The 20,821-nt window shown below is 46.0% G+C and overlaps 1 protein-coding gene across 1 annotated transcript; it reads right to left on the bottom strand.

Annotated features, from left to right (window-relative positions):
* Positions 1 to 6,663: 6,663 nt before the first annotated feature.
* Positions 6,664 to 20,172, bottom strand: MMADHC (metabolism of cobalamin associated D). Its single transcript, XM_054381079.1, has 6 exons — positions 20,097 to 20,172; positions 16,828 to 17,045; positions 14,714 to 14,819; positions 13,487 to 13,617; positions 10,112 to 10,198; positions 6,664 to 7,221 (listed from the first exon to the last, which is right to left on the bottom strand). Exons 2-6 carry the CDS (start codon positions 17,014 to 17,016, stop codon positions 7,027 to 7,029), a joined length of 708 nt encoding a protein of 235 aa, XP_054237054.1. The 5' UTR covers positions 17,017 to 17,045; positions 20,097 to 20,172; the 3' UTR covers positions 6,664 to 7,026.
* Positions 20,173 to 20,821: the final 649 nt, after the last annotated feature.

Here is a 20,821-nt window from a genome sequence, read left to right as displayed (position 1 = left end):
GAATCATAGAATCAGTCAGGGTCAGAAGGGACCACAAGGATCATCCAGTTCCAACCCCACTGCCATGGGCAGGGACACCTCACACTACATCAGGCTGGCCAGAGCCTCATCCAGCCTGGCCTTAAACACCTCCAGGGATGGGGCCTCAACCACCTCCCTGGACAACCCATTCCAGGCTCTCACCACTCTCATGGGGAAGAACTTCCTCACATCCAGTCTGAATCTCCCCACTTCCAGCTTTGTTCCATTCCCCCCAGTCCTATCACTACCTGACACCCTCAGAAGTCCCTCCCCAGCTTTCTTGTAGCCCCCTTCAGATCCTGGAAGGCCACAAGAAGGTCTCCTGGGAGCCTTCTCTTCTCCAGACTGAACAGCCCCAACTCTCTCAGTCTGTCCTCATAGCAGAGGAGCTCCAGCCCTCTGATCATCCTCATGGCCCTTCTCTGGACACCTTCCAGCATGTCCAGATCCCTCTTGTACTAGGGGCTCCAGAACTGGATGCAGTACTCCAGGTGGGGTCTCACCAGAGCTGAGCAGAGAGGGAGAATCACCTCCCTTGAAATGGGTAAAATAGAAATGGGTAGATTCAGATTGGATGTCAGGAAGAAACTCTTCCCCATGAGGGTGGTGAGACACTGGCACAGGTTGCCCAGGGAGGTGGTGGAAGCCTCATCCCTGGAGGTTTTTGCAGCCAGGCTGGATGTGGCTGTGAGCAACCTGCTGTAGTGTGAGGTGTCCCTGCCCATGGCAGGGGGGTTGGAACTGGATGAGCCTTGAGGTCCCTTCCAACCCTGACACTTCTATGATTCTATGATTGTATCATTTGGATGATGAGCTCAAAGCTTCACCATCAGCTTTTGGCTTTTCTCCAGGTGAGGCCAGGATTCCTTTCTCAATGGCTCATCACAGAACCTGACCTGAGTCCATGGGGCATCTGTACATGTCCACATTGAATCACAGACTCATAGAATCACAGAACTGTTTGAGGTGGAAAAGACCTCCAAGATCATCACGTCCAAGCAAGTGATAGGACTAGGGGGGATGAATCCAAGCTAGAGGAGGGGAGGTTTAGATTAGATATCAGGAAGAAGTTCTTCCCCATGAGGGTGGTGAGACACTGGCACCAGAGTCTCACTCTGGGCACAGTTTGCCCAGAGAGGTGTGGGAGCCTCATCCCTGGAGGTTTTTGCAGCCAGGCTGGATGTGGCTGTGAGCAACCTGATCTAGGGGAAAGTGTCTCTGCCCATGGCAGGGGGGTTGGAACTGGATGAGCCTTGATTCTGTAACCGTCAACCCAACACCACCATGGCCATTGAACCATATCCCAAAGTGCCATGGCCACAGGTTTCTTGAACAACTCCAGGGATGGGGACTCCCTGGGCAGCCTGTTCCAATCCCTGACCATTCTTGCAGCAATCATTCCTCATGTCCAACGTAAAGCTCCCCACATGCTGCTGTGATTCTGTTAAACCCTGTGCATCAACAGGGCACAGCCTCACAGGGCAGAACCAAGCTTTGCACCTCTAAACCAGACCTCTGGTCCATGTCAGCAAGGCTTCACATGTCCCCTGGCTCCTCACAAAGCACTGCCAGATGCTGTTACTCCCTGAGGAAACAAAGAGAAGCCCAAGAGAGCAGGATCCCATGGAAAAGCCAACACAGGACTGATTCTTGCAGCTGACAGAAGCTGTCATTGTCGTCACCAAGCAGCTGCTGTGTGTGTGCATATGGGCATGTAGCTCCTGGGCAGCTTCCACGTGTAGGGAGAAGTTCCCCTGTGCAAGTGCCAGGCTGCAGGGAAACCGAGGGGCATGGAAGGCTTCAGCTGACCTTCAACAGCGAGCAGAGAGCGTGCACGGCAATGTTCAACCTTCCTCCATGTGCCCAAGCACAGGAAGGCTCAGCTCTAGTTGGTGGAACTTGTCAGAGGAGGTTTAAGTTGGAGATGAGGAACAATTTCTTCCCCACAAGGGCCGTCATGGCCCAGACTGGACTGCCCAGGGCACCCCTGGAAAGATTGAAAAGTCATGGAGAGGTGGTGCTGAGCACCTGAGGGCTAGAGCACCTCTTCTAGAGGACAGGCTGAGAGTTGGGGTTGTTCAGCCTGGAGAAAGTTTCAGGAGACCTCCTTGGGGCCTGTCACTGCTTAAAAGGGGCCAAGTGGAAAGCTGGAGCATGACGTTTGAACAGGGCTTGTGGTGACAGGACAAGAAGTGATGGTTTGAACTAAAAGAGGAAGAGTCAGACTGCAAAGAACAAGAAATGTTTTTAGGCAGAGGGAGCTGAGACCCTGTTCCAGGTTGCCCAGAGAGGTGGTAGAAGCTCCATCCCTGGAACCATTCCAGGTCAGGCTGCTTGGGGCTCTGAGCAACCTGCTCAAGCCAGAGATGTCGCTGCTGACTGCAGCGGGTGGGAGTAGATGAGCTTTAGAAGTCCCTTCCAACCCAAACCACGGCTGTTTGGAGTCAGAACCTTTGCCTTTTCTGTCAGTCCTGCAGCAGAAGTGCTCCAAGAGCTGCTCCACTCCAGGTTCAGCTGAGGGAGAAGAGCAGAGGAAACATACCCTGATGTCTTAGATCACAGAATCATAGAGTTGTCAGGGTTGGAAGAGACCTCAAGGATCATCCAGTTCCAACCCCCCTGCCATGGGCAGGGACACCTCACACTACAGCAGGTTGCTTACAGCCACATCCAACCTGGCTGCAAAAACCTCCAGGGATGAGGCTTCCACCACCTCCCTGGGCAACCTGTGCCAGTGTCTCACCACCCTCAAGAGGAAGAATTTCTTCCTAACATCCAATCTGAATCTACCCCTTTCTAGTTTTGTTCCATTTGTGGCACATTTGTTCCATATTTGTGGCTCCCACAAGTCACTCTGAGTATACAAATGGTGCTGCTGCTTCTTCCTCACTTCAAACTGTTTGAGCAACAGCACTAACACAGCCTCCCTTCTCCCAAATCACCATCAGAGCACCACAGAATTGCATTGGTGGGAAAAGACCTCTAAGACCATCCAGTCCAACCCCCAACCAAACACCACCATGTCCCAGAGTGCCATAGTGCAGGTGGTTTCCCACTCTGCACCCATATTCCTCCAGGTTAACCTGACTGTGCAGAAGCTTTTGGGGCAAGCCAAGCTCACAGACCATGCTTTATGTGTTACAGTGACAGAGCAGGTCCCATCCTGCAGTCTCACCTTTCTGGCTCAGCTGCCTGCAGCTGTCTAAAGTTACAGCCAAGCTTTGGTGAGGGTTGGTGAACCAGAGCACCCGTTGTGAATGACACCATCATTAGCAAGAAAGGGCAATGAGCCTGCAGCTCAGGTGGCAAAGAAAGAGGCCCTCTCCCCCAGCAGGTACCACTGACCCTGGGGCTTGTTTAAAAGGCTTTTCAACGGCCAGGTGGCTGCTGGTAAGAGAAGGGAGCTCTTCACTGTTCATGCTCTAAGAGCTCTTTTGCCTGCTTGGCTTTTCATTTTTATCTTAAAATATTATCACCATTACTGGCCTTAGCATTGATGGCACCAGCTGTGTAGGAGACTATGGTGGTGTAGAATTTGGCCAGGAACAACCTCATGCACCATTACAGGCAGAGAAGGACCTAGGAGTGCTGATGGACAATGAGATTCATTCATTCATTATTTATAGAATGATTTGGGTTAGAAGGGATCTTAAAGATCATCTAGTTCCAACCCCCCCACTATGGGCAGGGACACCTCCCACTAGACCAGGATGCTCAAGGCCTCATCCAGTCTAGCCTTGAACACCTCCAGGGAGGGAGCATCCACAACCTCCCTGGGCAACCTGTTCCAGTGTCTCATGATCCCATGAGCCTGTAATGTGTTCTCATGACCAGTAAGACTAATGGTCTCCTGGGGCACATTAAGAAGTATGTGGGCAGCAGGTCAAGGGAGGTTTTCTTCCCCTTCTACTCTGCCCTAGGGAGGCCACAGCTCAAGTACTGTGGTCCAGTTCTGGGTTCTCCAGTTCAAGAGACAGGGAACTACTGGAGAGAATCCAGCAGAGGCTCCAAAGATGCTGAGGGGCCTGGAGCATCTCTGTGAGGAGGAAAGGTTGAGAGCCCTGGGGCTGTTGAGCCTGGAGAAGAGCAACCCTGTTTCTAGCCTCTTTTGAGTACCCTCCCAGGACAAACAGGGAATCAACCATACCTCCCTCAAACCCTGGCACAAAACATGAGAAATTGTGAAAGCCAAGGCCAAACTCCCACTATTTCCAGTGAAACTTTTGCTTCAGGTTGAAGCCATTTCAAAAGCCAAGATGCAACTTTCAAGAACGTGAACTCAAAATCTAGCATCCCAAGTTTAAATCTGGATAGCTGCCCAAGAGCTCCCACCCTGTCTGAAGCACAGAGAGGCCTAAATTGCCAAGTCACCTGAAGAAAAGACAGCATCAAGAGTCTTTAAAGTAGTTAAAATGCAAACCATTTCCCAGAATTTGTTTTTCTAGCATTTATCCAACCAAATTCCCCACACCAGTGTATGCTCTTGCCCCACAAGATCCTAACCTGCTTTTATCAAGTGAGCCAGTTTGTGTTCTGCAAAATATTCTGCAAACAGACAAGACATAGCACAGCTTCTCAAGCTTTTTAATCCTCTTGATGAGAAGGAGAAGGAAAAAAAAAAAAACTCCAAAACCCAAACCAATAGATTTTTGGAAACAAATACAGCTTTCCTGGACAGCAGAGCAGAGGTTAAGAGCTTGGGCTCTGGAAATACAGCACAAATTCCATGACAAAGTGATAATCAAATCCTGCTTCAACAGCCACACACTTCAACCTCGGAATGTGCACAGGCTAGAGCCAACAGTGAAGACAGTGATGGTAGGTGAGGGAGATAACCTCTGAATTCTGAGTTGCTGGCTCAGAGAGGGAATTCAGAGTAGAGAGCACTCACTTCTCCCATGGAAGTCTTCCTTGCTTCCACATCCATGCTCCAGCAAAATTGTGTGCTTGCAGCAATCATCAGCAAGGACAGATACAGGCACTTGGGAAAGGATCTGGTTTTAAACCCATTAAAGCCAACAAAAACTTTGGTGGTAACAGGCTTAGGCCTTGAGCAGGGAACAGAAACACTACACAAACCTAGAGCAAGTTTGAAATCCATAATTGTTAATGGTGGGAGGAAAAAAAAAAGACACAGTATGTGAAATCCTGAGCTATCTGACAGGAAGCTAAAACCTCCCAGCTCATTTGCTGGTGCAGCCATTACCCAGACAATGCTTGCACCACATTTTGATGGAGTCAAGACTTAAGGAGTCAGTGCATGAGCTGGCACAGCTGCTGCAGTGGGGAATTTTCCAAATGGCCCTGATAAGTGACTGTGATAAGATTAAAATCTGGTTTATTACTCACTCTCTGCAGTGAGGCAGCTGCTGGGTTGGGTATTTCAGGTGCCTTCCATTTTTTTCTTCACTCTTCTTCCTTCAGTAACTTCAGCTGACCTGATTGTTTTGGAGATACCTGAAGAGCCTGACTGGTTTACAGAAACCTCCCTGTTGAAATACTTTCATAATTGCAATAATTGATAATAATTACTCTTTGCTCAGGCATTTCAGTTCCACAGAGGCAAGTCTAAATTGCATCCAAGTACAGAAAAACAATGATGATATCCAAGCATTGCCCTATTATCTTTTTTTTCCCCCAATCTACAATGTATTTAATGACCTAAGAAAGTTACAAAAGCAACTTGAAATTGCACTTACATAAACTAATTAAATATATTTAGCTAACACTGAGAAAATAAAATCCCAAGCAACATGGAGACAAAAGAACATGAAGAGATGACTGATTCTAGAGTAACTTGAAGACTTTTGGCTGAGTGGATGTAGCAGACAAGTGAACACTGAAGTATTACTTGAGATCACTCAGAGGTCATCTCACAATTCTCATTTTAGAGCAGCAAATGAATTCAGTGTTAATTTCTGCAGTTTTTATTAAGTTCTATATCCTGGGAGAACAATTTTATTACTAATTCCACAATTTTCAACTTACTTAGTCCAATTTGTGGCAAAATCTCTTGAAACCTCAGGGGAAAAAAACAAACCTGCTGAGAGTGAAAAATGCAACAATCCTGCTGAGAGTGAAAATGCAACAATCCTGATGGGAATGAAATCCAAAAATCCTGATGAGAATGAACTTGCAAAAATCCTGATGAGAATGAAAATAAAAAATCCTGACGAGAATGAGATGCAAAAATCCTGAGAATGAAAATAAAAAATCCTGATGAGAATGAAAATAAAAAATCCTGATGAGAATGAAAATAAAAAATCCTGATGAGAATGAAAATAAAAAATCCTGATGAGAATGAAAATAAAAAATCCTGATGAGAATGAAAATAAAAAATCCTGATGAGAATGAAAATAAAAAATCCTGATGAGAATGAAAATAAAAAATCCTGATGAGAATGAAAATAAAAAATCCTGATGAGAATGAAAATAAAAAATCCTGATGAGAATGAAAATAAAAAATTCTGATGAGAATGAAAATGCAAAAATCCTGATGAGAATGAAAATAAAAACTCCTGACGAGAGTGAAAAATCAAAAATCCTGATGAGAATGAAAATCAAAAATCCTGATGAGAATGAAAATCAAAAATCCTGATGAGAATGAAAAAAAAAAAAAAATCAAGCTTTTTTTTTTAATCCTAGGGGCAGAGGTTTGTCAGACACTGTAAGACAAACTGGTTAAGAAGTGTGGCTTGCAAGGTACCTTTAAGAAAAAAAAAAAAAGGAACACAGGCAGCTACGTGCACGTAGCTTTCAACTCCTTTAAGAGGGAGGGAAAGCTCCCAGCTCAAAAATTCATATGGCACATCAAAAGCATCAGTTTGAATGTCATCAATTAATAGCCTAAGTCAGATGTGGTGAACACATACTCAGAGAGATTAAAATAAATAACAGCTACTTTATTATCTGCTTCAACGGGCGGCATTTCCTGACAACGCTTGGAGAGAATCATCGAGCAGAAGAAAGCACCAGGTCAGAAGAACTTGCCAAGCCCTGCTGGCTCCTAGTTTCCACTTAGTTTTCTCATGATGGGGCTGTCAGGGTCAGCATTGGTGAAAATGCTTCCTACAACCACGTGGGTGCCCCAGATGTTGTGCCGGATCACTTTGCAGCAGCCAAGGTCGTCGATGGAGAAGCCCAAGTGGCGATAGCGTTCGTCTGTCTCGAACAGGGTGTTGTTGGTGTAAGGGCCAAAAAACTGAGGGGAAAGGAAAGAGACAGTTTCATGGCAAGCAACATCAGAAAGGACTTGTGGGGTGCTGATGGATGAGAAGCTCAATGTGAGTTGTCAGTGTGCACTTGCAGCCCAGAAAGCCAATCGTATCCTGGGCTGCACCAAGTGTGGCCAGCAGGTGGAGGGAAGAGATTCTCCCCTTTGGCACTACTCTGGTGAGACCTCACTTGGAGCACTGTGTCCAGTTCTGGAGCTCCTAGTACAAGAAAAATCTGGAGGTGCTGGAATGTGTCCAGAGAAGGGCCATGAGGATGATCAGAGGGCTGGAGCTCCTCTCCTATGGGAGAACTGGGGCTGTTCAGTTTGGAGAAGAAAAGGCTCTGAGGTGACCTTCTTGTGGCCTTCCAGTATCTGAAGGGGGCTACAAGAAAGCTGAGGAGGGACTTTTGAGGGTGTCAGGTAGTGATAGGACTGGGGGGAATGGAAAAAAAACTAGAAATGGGGAGATTCAGATTGGGTGTTAGGAAGAAATTCTTCCCCATGTGGGTGGTGAGACACTGGCGTGGTGGAAGCCTCATCCCTGGAGGTTTTTAAAGCCAGACTGGATGTGGCTCTGAGCAACCTGATCTAGTGGAAGGTGTCCCTGCCTATTGCAAGGAGGTTGGAACTGGATGATGCTTGAGATCTCTTCCAACCCTTGCAGTTCCTGGATTCTGTGATTTTGCGAAGTTCTTCTCCATGAGGGTGGTGAGACACTGGAACAGGTTGCCCAGGGAGGTGGTGGAGGCATCATCCCTGGAGGTTTTTAAGACCAGGCTAGATGAGGCTTTGAGCAACCTGATCTTGTAGATGTCCCTGCTCATGGCAGGAGGTTGGAACTGGATGACCTTTAAGGGCTCTTCCAACTTCTGTCATTCTATGAATTACCCCCTTTTAAAACAAAACCTAAGCTCAGGGGTACCAGGTACACTTGGAGGAAATGTTATGTGCAGTTTTAATTATGAAATCAACACAGGAAACAAAGCAGAGCAGCTCTGGCTACAGAATCATGAAGTTGTTTTAGTTGGAAGAGACCTTTAATATCATCAAGTACAACCATTAACTCAGCACTGCCAAGTCCACCACTAAACCACATCCCTCAGCACCACATCCACACAGCTTTTAAACCCCTCTAGGGATGAGGACTTCCCTGGGCAGCCTGGTCCAGGCCTTCACAACCCTTTTGGGGAAGAAATTGTTCCTCATGTCCAACCTAAACCATGATTATGTCCAAACATGCTTTTAACAGCTATTTCTCTGTCAAAAATCTGCTCATGCTTTGACAGAAGCTTTCTCAATTCCCTCTGCTAAATTTTAAGACTCTCTCTGTTTCACAGATGTCTTGTTAAGAAACCTGTCAGCTCCTCCAGGGAGCTGCAGCAATCCAATAATGAATGCCAAAAGCTGTTGGATAGGAACAAGCTCTTCATTTTTTTCTGTGTAACAAAGATATCATTAATTAGTGCAAAGAGAGTGCTTAAAACCCTCTACCATGGTGTCAGGACTTCCAAGTTACCTCAGGGGTGTATAATCAGCCTATTGTGCAGTGACCAAGAGCTTCTGGGCATAAGACTTCTACTATCAACTAAAATTCAACTTCATTGCTCAATCATGTTCTTCAAAGTGCCAGCTGCACTGAGAACTGACACAGTATGGAGACTGGCTCAGGGTCACCATCCTAGGAATTACAGCTTTTGGAACACATGAAAAAGCTGGATTTAACCCATATAAGATTTCATAGAATGGGTTGGGTTGGAAGGGGTCTTAAAGATCATCTAGTTCAACCTCCTTGGCATTGGCAGGGATACCTTCCACTAGCCCAGGTTGCTCAAGGCCTCACGCAACCTGGCCTTGAACACCTCCAGGAAGGGGGCAGCCACATCCTCCCTGTGTAACCTGTTCCAGTGTTTCACCACCCTCACTGTGAAGATTTTTTCCTAATCTCCAGTCTAAATCTGCCCTTCTCAAGCTTAAATCCATTCTCTCTCATCCTGTCACTACAAAAAAGAACCTTCCCAGCTTTCTTGCAGCCCCCTTCAGGTACTGGAAGGCTGCTCTAAGGTCACCCCAGAGCCACTGAACATAGAATCATAGAATCAGTCAGGGTTGGAAGGAACCACAAGGATCATCCAGTTCCAACCCCCCTGCCATGGGCACCTCACACTAGATCAGGCTGGCCAGAGCCTCATCCAGCCTGGCCTTAAACATCTCCAGGGATGGGGCCTCAACCACCTCCCTGGACAAGCCATTCCAGGGTCTCACCATTCTCATGGGGAAGAACTTCTTCCTCACATCCAGTCTGAATCTCCCCACTTCCAGCTTTATTCCATTTCCCCCAGTCCTGTCACTACCTGAGATCCTAAAAAGTCCCTCCCCAACTCTCCAGCCCCAACTCTCTCAGCCTGTCCCCACAGAGGAGGTTCTCCAGCCCTCTGATGATCTTCTGGGCCTCCTCTGGACCCTCTCCAGCAGTTCCATGTCCTTGTGCTGGGGGTACCAGAACTGGATGCAGTGCTCCAGGTGAGGTCTCAGCAGAGGGCCATAATCCCCTCCCTGTCCTGCTGCTCTTCCTGCTTTGGATGCAGCCCAGCACACAGCTGCCTGACCATTGCTGGCTCATGGTGAGTTTGTCATTAACTGACACCCCCCAAGCCCTTCTCCTCCAGCTTTTCTTTATGCTTGAGACTGCCCTGACCCAGGTGTAGGACCATGCATGTGGCCCTGTTGAACTTCATGGGGTTGGCTTTGGCCCACCTCTGAAGCCTGTCCAAGTCCCTCCGGATGGATCCAGCTTGGTGTCATCTGCAAACAGCACTGCTGGTTAGGACACAGCAGTGTTCACTGCATATTCCACACATCCCATCACATAACTTACTGCCTGTCCTGAGGATGGATCAATGAAGTCAGCCCAGTAGCCTTCAGCACAAAGTGCATAGCAAATCTCCTTGGCACCATTAATGAACTTGAAGAGAAAAAAAAGGGAGGGAAGGATATGGAGTGAGATTTTTGTTACAGATAGAAACACACCAGAGCACAGACAGCACATTCTGACAAGGAAGAAGCACAGACTTCCTTTGGCCTCTACTAATAAAGGAAAAATTCAGCCTGCCTCTAATAAAAATATTAATAACATGAAAAGGATCAGAATTAGTGGCACACATTAGGGCTATTTCAATCATGTGAGGTTTAAGAGTGTTCCTTGTGCCACTCAGGAAGAGATTCCCAGTCTGAACAGCTCCATGAACACTTCACTTTGACAGCAGTTCTCTTGCAATGAGTTTGTGGTCAGGATGAAGGATGATTTCAAGCTCTCCCACAACCAAAGTTGTAGGTGATGTGTCAGTTACACTGGAAGACAGCAGCTGCTGCTCCTGAAAAGAGCATTTTCAATTTAGCAACATGCCACTAATTTCCACATCACCAAAACTCTTCCTCCTCTGAAGGGACACTTTAAAAGACTCTACTTCTTTTTCTTTCTTTAAGCCAACTTTTCACATCAGCTAAATTAAGGAGAAATTAAGGGCTTGGTTTTTTCTTTCATCTTTGGGGTTGAGCTGCTGTTACCTGTCAGATACAGAACAAGATCCAACCATCTGTGCTCCTCTCCCCTGACTTCACAACACAGGGCACAAAATGTTACACAACCTACAGATTCCACAGCATGTTTTTTCCACAGATAAATCAGCACCAACAGGAGACCTCAGGTAATGTGCTTTTAATCACTCACAGCAACAGTTTTCAGCCCATGTTGTGAGGGTCAGCAGAAGCCCATAGAAAACTGCTGAAGAAAGCTGCAAATGCAAGTGAGGAAAAATCCCAGTGAAGTTGAGATGTGTGATGGTTTTAAAACCATCCATGGACTCTAAACATGTCCCAAGTGGAAAAAATCTGAGCAGCTGAATCCACTGAGCCAGAGAAAAGGGCAAATAGAATTCACATTGCTTCCTTGAAACCTGAAAGAAATTCCCTTATGTCACATAAAAGAAATTATTTCCACCTTCAGAATAATGAAGGCACAAAAAAATGGATTGTACTCTAGAATTAATGCCCTCAGCAGCTCAAGGTTTCAAATTGATAGAAATATCATTAGAGATGCTCAGCTTCAGGCCACTAATAGTCCAAACCAAGGAATCTTTCACAGTATTCTGCTCTCTACCATCATCCTTTACAGTAACCTGCTCTGTATTTTGATGGCTCTGATGGTTAACTCCAGTTCAAGTGTAAATGGAGTCAGAAATAAAAGCCACCTGAAGACAACATTTGAGGCATCACATTTCTGACACAGTCCATCTTTGATCCACTGTTGGAACAACCCCCTAGGGGAGGGGGTTTTAATAAACACTTGAGATGCACCACTGTGAACTGAGATTGGGCTGTACACAACCCTCATTACTTCAGTACAAGCCTCTCACATTAAATTAGTCATTTTTAAAGGTTGCTTCTAACCATTTCTGAAGCAAAACAAACAGACCATTTGCTTGTGAATTTGCTGTTAGTAACCTTTAGGCCAGGAGGTTACATCCAACATCCTAACACCCCTACAATGACTATATTAGACTTGACAGGGAGGTGCACAAGGAAGAAAGATGCCAATTAACATATAATTAGACCAGATTACAATGCCAAAGACCAACAGACCAGAAATAATTCAAAGAGAAGAACACACGAAAACGAAGGGAATTTTAATTTGTGTGTGATCCTTATGCTGATCCATCAGACTGCTTCTTCCTGTTTTGTCTGTCTGACATAGGCCACATTTGTCATTTCCAGGTTGAAAAGGCCACCACCAGACTGTTTTCAAACACAGAGATGACACTCACTATACAGATGAAAAGATCACAGGCTGATTTTAAACAGTTTTAGGAAAAATTCTAACAAATTGTTTACAGAAGTGATGTAGTGGAGGACACTGACACCTGCTGGAGTGCACACCAAAATGAAGTAAGAGGGTGAAATAAAGTGATTTCCAGAGACCTCTAGTGGCAACAGAGCAAGAAGATAAAAGTTCCAAGATACAATAAATATCATTCACAGGCTAAAAGCATTAATCAGACTGCTCTGGTTTGAGCTAGAGCAGAATCAGTTCTGCTCAGGGCTGGGACTTCCCAGCTCCATCTCTGCTCAGTGAGGCTCTTGCTGAAGTTCAGGGCAGGGTGGCACAGCCAGGGGCTGCTTCTAGCAGGGAGAAGCTGATAGGGAGAGGTCCTGCCAAGGGCTGGCTGCAGAAAGGCTCTGCCTGAGCCTTGCTCCTCTGCACACCAAGGGCACTGCCACAGCTTGTGCCACACCTTGGGGGGCAGCAAGGCAGAGGTGGCAGCTGTGGGGAGGAGCAGCCAGGACAGGGGAGCCTCAAGTGCCCAACAAGGGATTGCAGCCCATGGATGGCATCTTCAGCAGCAAGCTGAGGGATGCCCAGGACCAAGCCTCTTCTTCCATAGCTGGTGTCCCAGCAGGACTCTATCCCTTCTACCTTCCATCCCCATCCCTGTCTTCCTGAATGCAGTTCCAGAATTCAGCTCCCATCTGCTGCTGAGGCCAGTCTGGGACTTGCCCAGTGCCTGCCCCCAGCATCAGTGGTGCCAATGGTGCCCTCGTTGCCATCAGGGGTTGGGTTCCATGTTGGTTTGTGTCTCTTTGTCTCTCTTCCATGCCATTGTTCTTCTTTCCATCCCAGCTGGTTCACTTGTTTTCCCATCCCATCAGGCTCTCTCCCTTCTTCCCTTTCTCTCCCCTTTGGGAAGGCAGAGGGCTTCATGGAGAGCCTCTGGCACTTCTCTGGTGGCCAGCCCAGCCCTGACCCATTTTCAGAACGGGAAGAAACCCCTCAGAGCAACCAATACTACAAGCAAGATGCACTCACCAACAACCTCCATACTGCAATCAGTTTCCTCAGAAACACAAGAGAGCAGTGAAATCCTACAAAATCCTTTGTACTAAATCTGAATGAAAGGGCAGCAATTGTTTTCTCATCTTAACCACAAAAAGAACAATTAAGTCTCTGTAGTAACTTACTGGAGCATTTTTAACCACATTTTAGCCCACTTTTGACTCATCCCACTAGAAAGAACTTAACATTTATGTAGAGCACTCCAAAAGCTGGAAAAAACTTATGTCCAGTAAGAGAAGACAAGATCAGCTTCAGAAGGCTCTAAAAGCTTAACACAGAGCTAGAAATGGATGGAAATGTGCACAATTAGCAAAAGCTTCACCTAGAAACAAAAAGGTGGTGATGGTGCTGTTAGCTACTTACATTTTCTAACAGCATTTCTCTCTCATCCTCCACTTCCTGACTCCACACAGTCATATCATTTTTAGTCTTCTGGGTGACAGTTAATACTGTTAAACGGTTGGCATTCACCTCTGGAAACATCGACTGGAAGTCTACAGGAAAGAAAAATGAGCATGTGACGGCTTGTCCTGACACTCAACTTATGGTTTTTCACCTTGAGACCCTACTTTAGAACCTTCCTTTCATTTAAATCCAAGATGTGTGTGTGTTTCTCACGTCAGATCCAGCAGATGACACTCTGGTTTGAAATGCTGACCTGGCTTGTGTGGAAATTAATGTAGCCAAGGTGCTGTTAAAAACAACTCAAGAGTGGAGTTTGCTCCAAAACCATCATCATTTTCTCTCTAAGTAATCTATTGGACTACAAACTTGAATGCATGTGAAGCACTAAAGTCCTGTTTTCAGTATGGGGGAGGAAAAAAAAGGCACTTTTCAGAGTTAAAAGTGGTTAGGTCCATTTGAAAAGTCTGCTCTCTTCAGCACCTAGACTGAGGTTTCAGACAGATTTTAGTCTCTTCTCTTTCAGTAAGCCATTAAAAATTAGAAGGTTTCACTCCAGTTTAACTTCAATCTTTAATGCTTGAACTACTTAAAACATACACAGTACTTCCAGAAGTTTCTTAATTTCAATTTGCTATTTAGCAGTGCTGAAAGATTTGTCAAAAAATGTTTTTTTATGGAGTACATTAGCCCCAGAACTTACCTGCAGATGAAAGTTACTGCCTGTCCGAGCTGATCTTGAATGCAAAGGGTGTTGAAGTTTCAGTTTTCATTTTAGAGTATGCATTTTGTAAAATATTAACTCTACATTACCCTCTTCTGCTACACATTCTGTAAGGTACACAGAATGGTTTGGGTTGGAAAGGACTTTAAACGTTGTCCGGTTCCAATCCCCCAGCCACAGGCAGGGAACCCTTCCACCAGCCCAGGTTGCTCAAGGCCTCATCCAACCTGGCCTTGAACACCTCTAGGGAGGGGACATCCACAGCCCCTCTGGGCAACATGTTTCAGTGTCTGCCCACCCTCACTGTAAAGAATTTTTTCTAATCTCCAGTCTAAATCTACCCTCGTCCAGCTTCAATCCATTCCCTCTCATCCTATCACTACAAGCCCTTGTAAAAGTCCCTTCCCAAGCTTTCCATATGCAACAGATACAGTTCTCAGCTGTCAATAGAAATGAACATGTACCTTTTTGTAACAGTTCAGGACAAGCTTGCACTGCGCACTCTACTTTTGCGTTTTCGAAGTAGCTTTCGGCATTATTGATTTGCTGTTTCTGGGGAGCATCAGCACCCTGAGAAAACAGGAGAATGGAAACTCTGGCATTAGTTAACATAACAGGAATGATGACTGTGGGCACCACAGAATCCCAGGATCTCAGCATGGTGAGGATTGGAAAAGATTTCTGAGGATCATCCAGTCCAACCTCCTGCTAAAGCAGGGCACCCACAGCAGCTTGCCCAGCATCACAATGGCCAGGGTTGGAAGTTCTCCAGAGAAGGAGACTCCACAACCTCTCTGGGCAGCCTGCTCCAGGGCTCCAGCACCCTCACACCAAAAAAGTTTCTCCTGAGATAGAATCTCCTGAGTTCCAGTTTGTGCCTGCTGTCCCTTCATCCCATCACTGGGCACCACTGAGAAGAGTCTGGCCACATCCTCTCGCTGAGCATTGATCAGATCCCCTCTTGGGCTGCTCTTCTCCAAGCTAAACAGCCCCACAGCTCTCAGCCTTTCCCTCCACCTGGACTCCAACCTCCTTTCAGGGAGATGTCAAAAATGAGGTCTCCCCTCAGCCTACTTTTCTCCAGACTAAACAGCCCCAGTTCCCTCAGCTGCTCCTCACCAGACCTGTTCTACAAACCCTTCCTCAGCTTTGCTGCCCTTCTCTAGACACACTCTAGCACTTCAATGTCCTTCTTGGAGTGAGGGGCCCAAAACTGAACCCAGTACTCAAGGTGTGGCCTCACCAGTACTGGGGGAAGATTCCTGCCCTGGTCTTGCTGGCCACACTATTCCTGATAGAAGCCAGGATGCTGTTTGCCTTTTTGGTCACCTGGGCAGACTGCCTCTGCTGTTTCCAGTTTCTCCCTTCCATTTGGGACAGCAGCTGCACTGGGTGTTTGATGACACAAGTGATCTTGCTAGCAAGCAGCCATGCAGTCAGTGGCAGACACCTGATCTGCACTAAACAAACAAAAGACTGGAATTTTCTGTCGGGCTTTCAACAGCCAGTGTGACCCACACTACCTGGAAACACAACCTGGGGAGCTCACCACCAGCTTATGTTTTCTGACATTCACAATTTGCAAGCTGACTCCCAACATCTGAGCATTTAACAGACTGGGGAGAGCCTGGAAAGTTGAGGCAGCAGCTAGTGGCATTCCACAGTCGGCCTGCTGTGATCAGGCTAGCAATTACTGAGCTGCTCATTGTCAATAACGCATCAACCTGCTGCAAGCTCTGCCTTGGCCAAAAACACAGAACCCTTCTGGTTGGAAAAGACCTTCAAAACTCAATGATCTTGAAGGTCTTTTCCACCCTCAATGGTTCTATGATTCTATGAAAATACAGTCTTACTGTCAGACCTGAGGTTCAGGCACCATGATCTGGTTCTCCTGTGTAGACTCAGTGATTGTGAGAACTAAAAAGGCAGATTCATAGAATGGATTGGGTTGGAAGGGACCTTCAAGATCATCTAGTTCCAACTCCCCAGCCATAGGCAGGGACACCAGAGCCTGGCCTTGAACACCTCCAGGAAGGAGGCATCCACAACCTCACTGGGCAACTTGTTCCAGTGTCTCATCACCCTCGTGGGAAATAATTTCCTCCTCATGTCTAATTCAAATCCAGCTTCTTCCAGCTCAAAGCCATTGCTCCATATCCTATCACTCCAAGATCAAGATATAAACACTGCCCAAACTATGTAAATCCAGATCCATTAAATCAAACACTGAACAAACTACCAATCCCATTTGGTACAAGGTGGTGAGACTTGGTAAACAACAAGTTTTGAAACTCAAGTTTTCTTTTCCCACATAATTAGGTCACTACTAAAATGCTGTTTGGCTAAGTCAATAACCCCCCTCCACTGCCTAAAACATTTCTTTCTCCTATATGAAAGCACTTCAGCTAAGGCTCTGTGTAATCTCTTGCTCACCCCAGTGGAAATTCACCTTTCAAAACCACCCAGAAGAACAAGAATATCTTTTTTTTTTTGTTTGCTTTAACGAGGAATAAAGTTTAGTTATGTTTCACTTCAGACAAGAAATACCAGTTTCACAAACAACAAAACCTGTTCTTACCTGAAATTCATTCATGTATTGTGCCATGACAAATTCATGCCTTTCACTTGCAGAAGGCTCTGCTAATACATCAGGCAGACTTGTTGAAACTTGGTTTTTCTTCTGAGAGGCAGTGCCATTTAGGTGACAGTCAAAGCCAATATTTCCAGGCAACTGGAATCTCTGGTCCTGAGGACCAAATGGACCCATTACTTCATCTGGCCAGACAGTTCTTGGACCTGTAAAAGTCAAGGCCTTGCTTTAGTCATCACATCTAAAGAAGAAAGGAATAAGTAAAAAAAAAGAAGAAACCAAACCAAACCCCTCTCCCATGCCAAGTATCTGAATTTGATCACAATCAACCACAGTGCACAAGTCAGGGCCCTGACATAAAAAGCACATTTCAGAACTCCCACATTTAAATGGGGTGCAAAGTTGGGATAGCACACGAACTCAAAGAAAATGAATTTGCTTTTTCTTACATAAATCAGGAGGTGTAGCAGCAACATGAGGCTCATCTGAGCCAGAGGAACCTGCTGTAGAAAAAGCCTTGGGATTTACAACTCTTTTGACTAAGGAATAAAACCCTGGCAGGTAGGTGACCAATCTTGCTCTGTTACAGAGCACCTGAGAAGAGAAAAACACAGTAAGTATTACACAGCAAAAAATACTAGTTGAAGTGCAGCTTTGTGGATTACAAGAGAAATTTTCAATCTTAATTAATTGACATTTTCAATTATGATCAATGGTGTTTGTGTAAAGCCCCAATTTAAAAGGATTTCATTATTATTTTTCTATTTTACCAGGAAGATTGTAAATAAAGCCACAAAAACACTTACTGAAAGGTCTCCTGGTGAGGGGAAAAAAAAAAACAAACCCCAACCTGAAAAGATTAAATAGTACCACTGAAACTCCACAACCTAAACTAAGTTATGGATGAGGACTGTTTCCATTGTTAGTTCCATGCCTGGCACAATTCAATCACAGAAATGATTATCAGAAATCCCCAAAAATGTTGTTTACTAAGTAAATGCTGACATGCAAGATGTTTGCTTCATGTAATTCTCCTTCTGCTGTGAGGCCAGGCTGAGAGAATTGGGCTTGTTCAGCCTGGACAAACCTGCAGGGAGACCTTCTTTCAGTACTTAAAGGGCTGATCAGAAAGCTGGGGACAGACTTCTGAGCTGGGCCTGTTGTGACAGGACAAGGGGTGATGGTTTGAACTAAAAGAGGGAGATTCAGCCTAGAGAGAAGGAAGGATTTTTTGACACTGAAGGTGGTGAGACCCAGGCCCAGATTTGTGGTAGAAGCCTCATCCCTGGTACCACTGCAGGTCAGGTTGTGGCTCTGAGCAACCTGCTCTAGTTGCAGATATCCCTGCTGACTGCAGGAAGGTTGGACTAGATGAGCTTTAAAGGTTCTTTCAACCCAAACCATTGAATGATTCTACAATATGTGTATCAATACAACTAGGTGGGATCACTTCAGCTTCTTTCTACAAATCTTTAAGCATTAAACATGTGCAAAACTCCACCAGTGAGCACAGCCCAGTGTTCTTTAGATTTGCAAGCTCAGTCCACTCCCATATTTACAAACAAATGTAACTGCAAGCAGATCATCAGTATGGTAGCCAAAAAACACCAATAAACCATGAAACCTTCATGAATTCTGTGGTTTTGGCATACACCAGAAAAATCTGCTTCATACTACGGAGTTTGCTGTCAACGTAACTTCCAACTGCTGAAGATGATTCTAACAGAAACTGATTCAGCCACACAGCAAACAGAAAAATGATGCAATGCTATCTGCCCAAGCATGCCAATATGCTCAGCAACAGGGTTCCAAAGAAACAGTGGCTCCCTGCCACAAGGATTTGAGACTCTGCTCAATGGCAGCATCCAAAGTAGGAATATGAGGACCTGTTACTGAAGTTTTCTTGTTGGGTTTGTGTTTTGTTCTGTTTTTTTAAAGAAATGTCCAAGTCATATGAGTGAAGTGGAAACTGTTGATCTAGTTCTTATACTTTTTAAATGGATTGACAATTGTCAGGGTGCATTTGCACTGAAAAATAACGAATCACACACTCAAAACATAGTGTGAAGGGTAATTTAACAAGAAATAATTGAAAAAAGGCTTCACTCTAGCACAAAACTACTAATAACTTTGACTACAGCTGCACAAAAGCACGCACTATTAAGTCTGCAGGTCCTAAAACTGTATTTTCCAGGTGAGGGAAAGATCTTTTGAGAAACTGACATTAAAAAAAAAAAAAAAATTCCCTAAGTGCTGTTTTCTTGAGTCTATAAAGGTTTATCCATGTATACACTAAAGATGTACAGCAGGGTTGCTTCAAAAACTAAACGAGGATGGGGCATTATTTACATGTTTTAAATAATGCTCTGTTCAAAAGATCAGGATCTACATCAGTAAGCATCAGCTCCTTACACACAAAGTCTCTACAAGCATCAGATGCATACTGAGATGCTTGACTTTTTTTGACTTAAATCAAGTATTTACAGTTGAACCCTTAAGCTGCCTAATTCTACACCACTTCCAGTTTTAAAAGGTCCCTGTAACAACAAAAAGTCTGCTGAGTCCCCCCGAAATGCTTTTCCCCCTCGAAATTCATATTTGAATAATGATCATATTGCAGATAAAACAAGTAAACAATTACACCCGACATGATTACAAGAAAAATTGCTTGGTTGGATTTTTCTTTCTTATAATTAGCATCAGTTAAGATGGAGATGTTTGTGTTAATTACAGATGTGTTGGCTGTGCTGACATGCAAATATTTATATACTGAGCATTACACAACTGGAAGAATTCTGAACTCAGTAAGTTATTCCTATCTCCAGGACAACATTAAAAATCAATAAAAGGTGTTTTTGACTGCTTAGTTGGAAAGCAAGCTGGTGAAACTGCGTGTTTAATCTAAACGCATGACCTTAAAAGCCAACCCAAAACACAGCCTAGGTAAGCCTCAATTCGATCGTTCCCACGATAATCCACAGAAATTGGTTTAGATGGAGCGATGACAGTATCACTGCCTACTAATAAAAATGCAGCTTGGTAGAACTCAGATGTTTATCAACGTCTCCCTCATAAGCGCAATGATTTAAAGATAGTTTTCAAAGGGGAAACAAACCGCCGAAGTGTTTTGCTCTGCTCCGACGGCGCCGGTCTGCCTATCGGGACGAGGCAAGAACCGGCTCTACACCCACCCCCGTCCTGCAAGCCGGAGGGAAAGCTGCCCACAACATTCGGCAGACGGGACCTGCGTTACTCACACTGGCCATTGCAGACGCTGGACTCTCTCTCGCCTAAAGGCCTGGCTGTCCTGGAAGAGAAGGGAACGCACTGGTCTCCGAGGCACTGCCCAGCCTCACTTCCCGCCCCTCACCCCGACCGGCGGGGCCGATCACCCTCTGGCTTTCCCAACAACGGTCCCACAAAGGCAGCGCGGCACTGCCCGCTCGTTACAGGCCCGAAGCTGCCAGCTCCAGGCGACGGGATGGAAGGGGGAACAGCGGCAGCAACAAACCCTTCGCACCGCTCACCTCTTCCTGCAAAATGGCGCCGGCCGCCGGCCCCCTGCCGGCGCACCCGCGCCCGCCCCCAAGCCGAACGAGTCGATCCACCGACACCTCGATTAAGCCCATTGAGTGTGCAGACAGAGACAGGCGGGGCGAGTCGTTCTGTGATCAGTTGCTTGGGGCTGAAGACGGGGCGGTGGAAGGCCCGGAGAGGAGCAGCCGGGGCCGTGTGGGGCGGTGGGGAGGTCCTTAGGGAGAGTGTCGAGGTCGCTGCAGCCGGAGCTGGGCTCTCTCTTCCCCTCAGCACGCCGAAGGGCCCCTGCGGGGGCTCCTCAGAGCCGTGGTCTCAGCAGCGGCTCGCCTGATGCAGTACTCGCGGAGTGCACCAGGAGTCAGTCACGGAACGAGAACCGGGCTGCGGTTACACCATAATCCTCTCCCCTGTCCCTCGGCTGAGGCTTTCTGGGGCCGGTGAATAC

This window comes from Indicator indicator, chromosome 5 (assembly GCF_027791375.1).
Source record: "Indicator indicator isolate 239-I01 chromosome 5, UM_Iind_1.1, whole genome shotgun sequence".
Lineage (NCBI taxonomy): Eukaryota > Metazoa > Chordata > Aves > Piciformes > Indicatoridae > Indicator > Indicator indicator.
The sequence above is the reverse complement of the archived record's forward strand: the minus strand, read 5'-3'. Positions and strand labels throughout refer to the sequence as shown.